The 9,753-nt window shown below is 37.8% G+C and overlaps 2 protein-coding genes across 2 annotated transcripts; both read right to left on the reverse strand.

Moving 5' to 3' along the window:
- Nucleotides 1-33: 33 nt before the first annotated feature.
- Nucleotides 34-4,011, reverse strand: oct2 (organic cation transporter 2). Its single transcript, XM_042213325.1, is given in 10 exon segments — nt 34-1,410; nt 1,614-1,743; nt 1,745-1,784; nt 1,946-1,991; nt 2,069-2,185; nt 2,274-2,357; nt 2,359-2,643; nt 3,093-3,260; nt 3,642-3,939; nt 3,941-4,011. Coding segments are annotated over 10 exon segments (1,503 nt in total). The 3' UTR covers nt 34-1,146.
- A 1,683-nt stretch (nt 4,012-5,694) lies between these two features.
- Nucleotides 5,695-8,508, reverse strand: LOC102313428. Its single transcript, XM_005946060.2, has 9 exons — nt 8,274-8,508; nt 8,021-8,114; nt 7,843-7,896; nt 7,603-7,648; nt 7,388-7,515; nt 7,131-7,245; nt 6,181-6,303; nt 5,966-6,103; nt 5,695-5,813 (listed from the first exon to the last, which is right to left on the reverse strand). The coding sequence occupies exons 1-9, from the start codon at nt 8,380-8,382 to the stop codon at nt 5,706-5,708; spliced, it is 915 nt and encodes a 304-aa protein (XP_005946122.1). The 5' UTR covers nt 8,383-8,508; the 3' UTR covers nt 5,695-5,705.
- Nucleotides 8,509-9,753: the final 1,245 nt, after the last annotated feature.

The following is a 9,753-nucleotide window of genomic DNA, read 5'->3' on the forward strand; positions in this document are numbered from 1 at the left end:
TATTGTTGCTGAACATGTCGATCCCTATATTACTACATTATACCAATCTTCTGATGACTAATTTGAGCAGGATAACACTATCTCACAAAGCTCAATGCAGCTATATGTAGCTCTAATGACCAATCACATTGGAACAGGGTTACAGGCGGGTAAACAGTGCATGTGAAAGTAACAAAAGAAAGCTATTGCATCTGCATTTCAGAACCAGGTTCACGGAGTTGTGGTAGTGGGATGGATGTATAGATAAACCAATATAGAGCTGAATTGATGAAAGAGGTGTTTATTAAACACAATCAATAAAAGGAACAAAAATGATAGTACTTAGACAACATAAGGGTCTTGGGATCTCTTGTAGGGGCCAAAGTGTTTTATAAATGGCTACATGTTGGCAAAATTGCGTATTTGGTGTTTGGGTCTGTAACTCAAATACCTGAGGGTTGTTTTTTTTTAGTTTTAACACCCCTTTTATCTCAAGGAGACATAAAGGTGCTGATCTCTTATTCATTTGACTGTCAATAACACCTTGTGTGTTTCATCACTTCACAGTGTCTATATTTCTAGTTAACACTTCATATGAATGTAACACAAGTCTGCACAACCACGGCAGTTTTAAGTAACTTTTCACTGGCTGTGAAGCTACTGTTCAGTGTATTGTAAACACAGGACATCTGCAGAAAAAAATCCACTAATGTTTTTCTCTGTGAAGCGTCAGACTTTCATCAAGCTGTTTCCCTCTGCATATTTCGATTTCTCTTTCTTCCTGTCAGAAAGCGCACACAAACAAAAATGAAGGACTTCGAACATGAATCTCTCTGCGGCAAATGCCTAATTGGAAAACTGGGCTTTTTAAGCACACTCTTGTCTCTTAGACATCAAACACTGATTTTCTTTCTGCTGTCTTCCTCCCTCCTCCAGTGTTTTTTTTTCCCAGCACATTTCTATTTCATGTTTTGAAATTTATTTTTCATTATCCTGAAACATTTCTGCAAATCAATTCTATGATCTCTGGCAGGGCAACTATAGACATCTCCTGTACACTGTACCACATCAACATCACACCTGAAACAAAGATAACATATGTAATATGCTAAATACTTTAAATTTTACTATATACAAAATAGTCGCAGGTAGATCAAAAACTTTAAATTAACTGTAAAGAACCAGAGGCAGCTCCAGCCACATACTGGCCAGTCTGTATAGCAGGAATGGGGCTACAATGGCTCCAGTGCCACTAGCTGATGAACACACTGACACACCCAGATTTCTGTGAGAAATTAAAACTGACAACAGGCAGTTAGAGCCACATTGGTCTGAAAAGTGAAGCCAATATAGAAGTGTTTTAAACCTGCTCTTTTTGTAATGGGCACCAGAGGGCGATATCGGTGGTTGAAAGGACTGGTAGACTTTTGCCTACAGAGATTTCACACATGATGCAAGTGCACATTGCTTTTGAGATGTCTCCAATAATGTGAATGTGATACAACCACTGGTTGGCGAGTGGTTCCTAGCAGTTGTTCACTGGGTGAAATCAGTTCAGCTCTAAAAGCTCCTATACTCCTATACTCTTTGTCTGTAAACTGTTAGCCGATAAACGTCTAGCTGCACAGTCAGATCCATCCTTCACTTGTCACCTTCAATTTCAAAACCAAAATGGCCGTGGTGAAAGTGAGTATCTGAGGGAGCATCAACCCCTTGTTGACCAGCAGATAAAATATGAGCCCAATGGGAAGCTCCACCACAGCACAGAAAAAAATCCAAGAAGACATTGTTACGTGCTTGTAAACCTGGATCAAAGAATTATAGTATGGTACCATCGTGATGTATAAAAACATAAAATCCTTAATTGTAGTTTCAGACTGATTTACCAAGTATACATTAAAATTAGAGTGTTTTTTCTTATATTTGGTGTCCTGAACAAGTCCATAATTGACATAATTGGGTGTACTTCCTTCTTTTACTCCTAATGAATGATCTAAAAACATTTTAATAGACTGTTAAAATATTCCATTTGTAAATTGCATCTCCTATGTTAATAAGATTATACAGTTGTTCAAAAATGTTGTCATACCTCTGGTAGATCATGTGATAAACATTTCCCATTGCATTTAGCATTGTTTGCAGCAACTTTCATGGCCTCCGTAGTTCTTTGTTGTGAAAACAACCAGTGTGGATCCTTTTAACAAACATAACACAACTTACTATTGGACTCAGCGTGAATATGAAGTGAAGATTAAGCATTGAATGTGTCACATTGAAGGAAAATTATATTCATACCAATGGTTTGAGATAAACAGGATGCAAAGAAGACTCATGGCCAGCTGCAGAGTCTTCCAGGAGGACAGGAAGTAAGCCAGACCAGCCAGGCAGGATAACCATGCCAATAGAGTAGGAAGTTCAAATCACCATGGCCACAAATTTCCTGTTGTTGGACCCAAAGAACTCAATCACTACGTAAAGAAAATAACATGTTTTAGCAGAACATTGAAAGCGGATCAGTCTAACACAACAAAGGAGACAATATGTGACAAAATATGCTAAATTAATAGTCAAAGGGTAGATTTGATTTTTCGCAGCCAACAACCTAGTGTAAAAGATGGATAGATAGCTGCTAAGTCTAAGAATAGGGCTCCTTAAACCTCCATTCTATCTAGTGGCCAACAAGGGGTTCTCTAGTTAAAAAATAAAAGTATAAAAATGTACAAGAAATCATTGTGTAGTTTTCACTTGATTTGATATGTCACTATTCATTTTGATAATGGGATTATAGTTGGAATCGCTAGTTTTAAGCCCTACTTAGTACAAAATCATGATCATTTTATAAATTATTTTCCAATTTAAAGTAAATCAGATGACAATCCAAGGAAAGATTACGCATTGCTACCCTGTAAGTTGCTACTTTATATCCTCAGTGATTTGATATCTTGTTTTAAAAGAGTGATGAAATGACTAAAATGCTAAACAAGCAATCAAAAAGGTCCATAAACGGTGACGTCATCTAGGGTCAATGAGTTAGAGGGGTATGCTTAAATTGATTTGTTGGTGAAAAGAAAAAAATGTGTTGTCATTGGTGCATAGGTTTATTATAACCTGACAGCTGGGTAACCTGTCACAAAAGTTCCAATGAAAAATCCACATGCCAGGGAAACTTGATTCAGGTCGGCGAGCCAGGATCTAAAAACTAGGTGGGAAGGAATTCCAAGAAACACAAAGATTAACACTGTTTTCCTTTGTGATTTCATGACTATAACAGTAAAATAAACCTAGTAAAAACCAAAGAACACAAACGAATGTGTGTGACGAGAATAGCAAGGGGGGCAATATTTGAAAGTTTAGATCCAGGAAAAGACTTCTTTTCACAACTGAAAATGGATTTCTTTAAAACTCTCATGGTAACATGGCTCACTTGTTTTATTTTTAGCTGCAGGACAGATTAGGTCATGTTCCAGAGTTACACAACATCACATGAATATTACATGTGATGCAATGAGTTTCTTCTCAAGTAGTCAAAACATGAATCAGTCTAATGCAAACCCAACCCATGAGCTCAATTACAACAGCTGTAAAATCAATTTAATGATATATGGCATTATACTATGACATCATTGGAGAAATAGGAAAAAAATGACCATTTACCTTTAAAACAATAGTAGTGCGGTTAACACCCATCTGCTTTCGCACGCCACCGTCTGGGTTGCATTAGAAATCCGCTGCCAGTCAAGTTCATCATATTTCTTTTGGCTTTCGCTCCAGTCCACTGCAAATCTCTCACAACGGCTGAAAGATCCAGACTGTTCTGAGTGGGGAATGGTCACGTCCCGCACCTTGACATCACTCCATCCACATTCCTCCCAGAGGCCCTCAGATCCATGACTCCAGCACCAGTGATCCAGAGTGTGGCCTAAGAAAACAACTCCAACAAGTACAAAAGCGAAAACTATCAAGTGTGGCAATCTTCCTCTGGAATGGCCCAAAGTCTCATATCTGCATGATGAGTTTGTCCACGTTTGCCATCTCTGGTGATTAAGGACTGTCTTAAAATGATGGGTCTCTTAAGCAGTTCTAGTCTGAAGATGTCTAAGAAGAGTCTTGATCAAAGGCCTGCTTCTTTTTATAACTCTTGAGTTTACTGCTCATCATTTCAAGGGTTTTGCGCAGGCTTATGTCATTAAACATGCAGCATTATGAAGCTTGATCCTGTGATTTATGTCTGCAGAGGTGCATTTTCTGCCTTCAGCCTTCATCTTGATTTTTATCGTTAAGATATATTTTTGAACTGCTCTTCTTCTGCTATTGCAAATTTGGCGAGAATTTTTCTTGCATCATTTTCTAATCATTGATTGAAACTCAGATATGAGAAGTAGCAGTTTTAAAATCAGATTTTAAAGTTGAAAACAGTTATTGTTTCTGCAAAATGTATGCTTTTTAAGGTAAAATGCCATGTTTAAATGGACTTCATTTATACACCAGGTTTTATCACTTATCAAAGGACAAAAGAGGCTTCAGACCTTAGAATAGAGGCTGTGCTGCATCACCTCATTTTCGCAATGCTGTGTAAGCAATTGCAAACTGTGGAAACCCAACCATAAGTTGTAGTTTGTTATTATTACCTGATGTTGGACTTCAACCACTCAGCAGTTTGCACTTTTTGTTTCATGTGACAATGCATTACATGCAGTCAGTGGGTGACAGATGTGCACTTCGGACATGTTTAGGATGCATACTCTTACTGTGGAGCTGTAATTTAAAAGGGCTGTGTGTCGTTAAACACTTAGATGCCTTGACATATGTGCAAGTTACCCGTAGTGCTAATGCAATCCAAGAGTTCCAAGTGGGAAACTGGGACAGTGCAGTGATATTGTGTCTGTCATACGTTTTCATATTTAATGTACTTCCTATTTCATCATCTTATCTTTAAACTTTTAATCTGAATCTGGTCTCTTTGGCTGGTTTGTTGCTTGTGCCTCCATTACGTTCTGTAATTGATTGTGAATTCTGCTCTCTACCAGAAGGTCCTGAATGTCCAGTCATCAGTTTATACACTGAAGTTCAAGCTCACTTGATTCACTTAATACAGCAGGATATCTGAATGGCTAAAAAATACCAAAACTAAAATAAAGGCTTGGAGTGACCTTATCAAAATCCAAACTTAAATCTGATTAAGATGCTGTGGCATAACCTCAAAGAGGCCGTACATGCTTGAAAATCCTACAATGTGGCTGAATTAAAACAATTCTTCAAAGAGCAGCAGCCAAGATTCCTCCACAGCGATGTGAGAGACTCATTGCCAGTTCTTGCTAACGCTTGATTGCTGCCAAGGGTGGCACAATCAGTTATTAGGTTTAAGGGCAATTACTTTTTCACATGTAGATTTGGATAACTTTTTTCCCTTAATAAATAAAATAATTTTATTTGGGGTTATCTTTGGGTTATCTTTGTCCAGTACTGACATTTTTTTCATGATCTGAAAGATATACATATGACAAATAAGGAAAAAATGAAAAAATCTAAAAGGTGGAAAATACTTTTTCACAGCACTGTATAAAAAAAAAAGTAATACCTTTAAAGCAGTTCTCACAAAATTATCGTTTCAAAGATGGCTTAATAATCACATTTATCTTAACTTGATACAAAGAATGAATCAGCTGACATCATCTGTTTCTTTTTCCCTTTAATTAAGTCATGCCGTGCATGAAGGATTTTAATATTCACTGTGCAGATAAAATGTCCTCCACTGAGGGTCGGTCTATTGGACTCTGGCAGCGGTGAGAGAACAGCACCCTTCCATGTTCGTCCAAAACAAAGTTGCCTCCCAGCTGGAACAAATGACAGTAACGAGAAATTATTCATAAATCTTAAAAGTCTTTCTTTGTGGTGAAAATTTAGTGAATTTCTCTATCACCTCTTAGAATTCATTAATACATAGATAGATGTGTTGCACAAAATAGTCATATTGAATTCTGATGACCTGAAACATGTCGTCTTGAATCCACGGAAGCTCTCGTGGAAACTCCATGTCGTTCGCTACATATTCAGAGTAGATCAGCATGTTACCGAAGTTTAACACTTTCTGCAGAGATGCTCCCAGACCAAATGCACTATACATCTGCAATACCAAACAATGAGTTAATTTATTTATTCATCAAAGACTGAAATGTGTATTGTCTGATGTTGACCCCTGACCTTTCTACTGGGATCCAGCAGCATGTCGTACTGACAGCCTGTTTGCTCTACCCAGTGTGATGCTCCCTCCTGACAGCCAAACGAAATGACCACCACTTGTACTAAGTGTGCATCCAGAGAACTCTGCAAAGTAACATTAGAGATAAAAGTATATGTAAGTTTTATATACTGTACTGGGGGATTTTAGAGATCAGCTGATTGTAGATACTTATGAGAATATCACACTGCATATACACCATGGTGCAGAAGTCTTGAGCCAACAGTTTACTGAAAAAAAGAAAATAGGAACACAGTGTATGGGGCAAAAACAGCATGTGTACTTTGAACTTGGGCATTCAAAACTCTTCTTTGGATGTTGCTGCCTTTTGTTCCGTTCTCTGGTATCTTAACAGAGAATGGGGGGGGGAAAAGCCTGATAGCCTTGAGGCTATTGTTGGGATTTTGGTGCTATATAAATAAAACTATTGAATTTGATTAAACTGAATGATCAAACACTGCTTCAATAATGAGTCCAGGATGTGGGGAGGCCGGTGTATGCCTAATTATGTTTCATTGTGTGTTTTTCTATCTATCCATGTTTACTTTTACTGCATTAGCAGTGTTTTTGGGATCACTGTCAATCGGACGACTTTCAGATGGTATTATTGCGTGGTGTATCAACATCTGATGATACTTTTCTACATTCATAATACCATTTATTGACAAGAACCCCAACACCACTGATTGAAATGCAGCCCCATATCATGATAGAGTCATGTATTACGGATGACTGTAGATACTCACTACTTCCTCTTTAATGATTTCCTCTACACACACTGATTACAATTAGACCCAAAACTTTTAAAAAAGACACACTGCACAGCATGTTGAGATATGCAAAGTTTTCACCTTATAACTCTTTGGTAATCATTCTTTTGGTTAAGCATTGTTATTAGGTGTGTGATGTTTACTTGATTCTTCTGCAGATCTTGAACGTGTAGACGGCAGAGCAGACAGGAGAACTGACGGATTAACACCAGCAATATCTTCTTACCTCTCCCAAGATATTTCTGCAGCGTTACTGTTCTGTCAAACAAAAAGCCTCAGTAAAATATAAAGGTGCAAAGCAGACAGCACCAATGACGCATAAAAACTGGCAGATATATGAGGTTCATTGTTACGCTTTTTTAATAAGTGTGGAAGCATTAAAGACTTTCATCAAACCCACTCTCCAGTTCTGGCATCGATGAGCGGCGTATCTGGTGAAATGCATTTTGATTGATGATCGACATTGTGTATTTTAGGACTCAGTTGTAGCTCATCATCCAAACGCTGTAGAAAGGCATCCCACTGCACCTGCGGTACATTGGCTGCACTACGTAAAATGACCGTGGTGAGTATGCTTTTTAAAAATATTTTACATTTTGTATTAAAAGAACTCACTTCGAGCTCTTTAAAGTCCTGACGAGCTTCTCTCAAAGCAGCACAGCTGGGAACATCATGCAGAATAGTTTTCAGGGGTCATGTCAGTTTATTAAGGCTGTGACTTACTGTACTATGTGAATCAGTGAGTGGATGCACAGCAATTGTGACAGCACAAGCTACAGCTGATTTGGCCTTTGTCATGTAATCTAGATGATAATACCTCGATACATTGTACAAGTTGAATTTTTGTGCTCTTACTTTGTATTTTTGCTCCAGAGATCCTCTGCATCCTTTTTTCGTTTAACAGACAGGCTGTGAAGCAGAAAAAATGGGCCTGAAATATAACACTTCATTACATATTTTAGCTAAAAATATTAAATATAATAAGGTTTAACAGAAGAGGTTGCTTAGTTAAACTGAAGGTGGGACTTTAGACCTGTTGTACAGAGTTGCACCGGCTTCAATCAGACCCAGCAGTGACTGTTTACGCTCTATGCGGATTTTCTGCCTGACGAATTCTTGGCACGAGCCTGTGCGTCACAAAGTGCATGAAGTTAGCAGCTAACCATCTGTTTCAGAGGATTCTTTATGTATAACGATTGATAGGACTTCCACAACCCCTGCTCATGCTACGTCCATAAATTGTTTGACGACTGGTGTCTATTTTTATGTACACTTGTGTGACCTACCTTCCCTGCTTTCCTTCTCAGCGAGGTCCAGCAGAGCTTTTCCTTTTTCGACAAAAGATGAGAGAGCTTTTGCACAAGAAATTGCAGTTGAATCTGGTTGTTCTGCCATTTTTCTTTTAAACTCTCCAGCCTCTTATCGGGGACTGCAGTAACAACTGCCTCTGCTTTCTCTCAAAGTCCAGTCTGGCCAAGTTTAGAGCCAAAAGATTTTTGACTGAAGCTCAGTTTAAAGGGGAACGTCACTGATTTGTGACACAAGTGTTTGTTTGCAGGTTTTAAATGACTTATAACAAAACATTTAATCAAAACTGAAATAAAAGCCAAAAAAACAGAAAGGTGAAAGAAAGGAAATAAAATTCTAAAATAAAATACATTCTTTGACATCAAGCCCGTTTTATCGTTTAGTTATGCTATAACTGTTCACTGATTTGGTACAGTATCACATTAGGATACTAATAATTGTGTTCACGGGTAATTGGACACTTTTTTTAATGAGCAGGTGAGATCCATTGTTCCATTATTCCATGACAAACTAAGCAGCTAAACGATCTGAAATTGAAGTGCTGAACATTTAGTAGACGTCTCAATATCCATAGTGATGTCAATTGAAGTGAAGGAGACAACATTAGCTGAAAACCAAAATAAACATTTCAGGGACAGAGAGAGAAAACGTAGGAGTGCCCAAATCAACAATCTGGTACAGAGAAGGAATGCAGTGACCAGCTCAGCAACACGAAAAGGTGTGAAAGACTATAAATGACAACTAAAAGTGATGATCACAGAATTATTTCCATGGTCACGAGTGTTCATGCCATCTAACCAAGTCATGTACACTCTCAAAGAGGTAGGTGTTTCATTTTAAAAGTCCACATTTAAGAGAAAGATTGTTTAGAGCAAGGTGCAAACCCACAACCAGGAAGGACAGATTAAACTCGTGAGGAGCCTGAACAGTTCTGAAAAATATATATATATATTTGGGCAGATGAAACTAATATTACCTTTTCACAAAAAGATGGGAAGAGAAAAGTGTGAAGAAGGACAAAAACAGCTCATGATCCAAAGAATATCACATTATCTGTCAAACATGGTAGAGTCAGTATTATGGTATGGCTCCCAATGAAACTAGCCACCTCTGTTTGTTAACGATGTGACTGCTAATAGAAATAGTAGATAAATTATAAAGTGTAAAGGGCTGTCCAGACAGATTTTGCTAAACTAATCAGATACTGTTTCACAGGGCAAATGGATAATGACCCAAGAGAAACCCAAGAGTTTATCATGGCAAAGAAATGGGATGTTCTTCAATGCCCAGGCCAGTCATTTGATGTTGGCCCAATAGACCATGCTTTTTAATTACTGAAGACAAAAATGAAGCCAGAAACAAAATGCATCTGAATGTGTATGAAACAAAGGCCAGAAAAACTGATTATTTTGCTTACGTAATCAGTAATTAGTGAATTTGTAGTTAAATTCATTCAAC

This window comes from Haplochromis burtoni, unplaced genomic scaffold (genome assembly GCF_018398535.1).
Source record: "Haplochromis burtoni strain Fernald_Lab_line unplaced genomic scaffold, NCSU_Asbu1 Contig_435, whole genome shotgun sequence".
In the NCBI taxonomy this organism is placed as follows: domain Eukaryota; kingdom Metazoa; phylum Chordata; class Actinopteri; order Cichliformes; family Cichlidae; genus Haplochromis; species Haplochromis burtoni.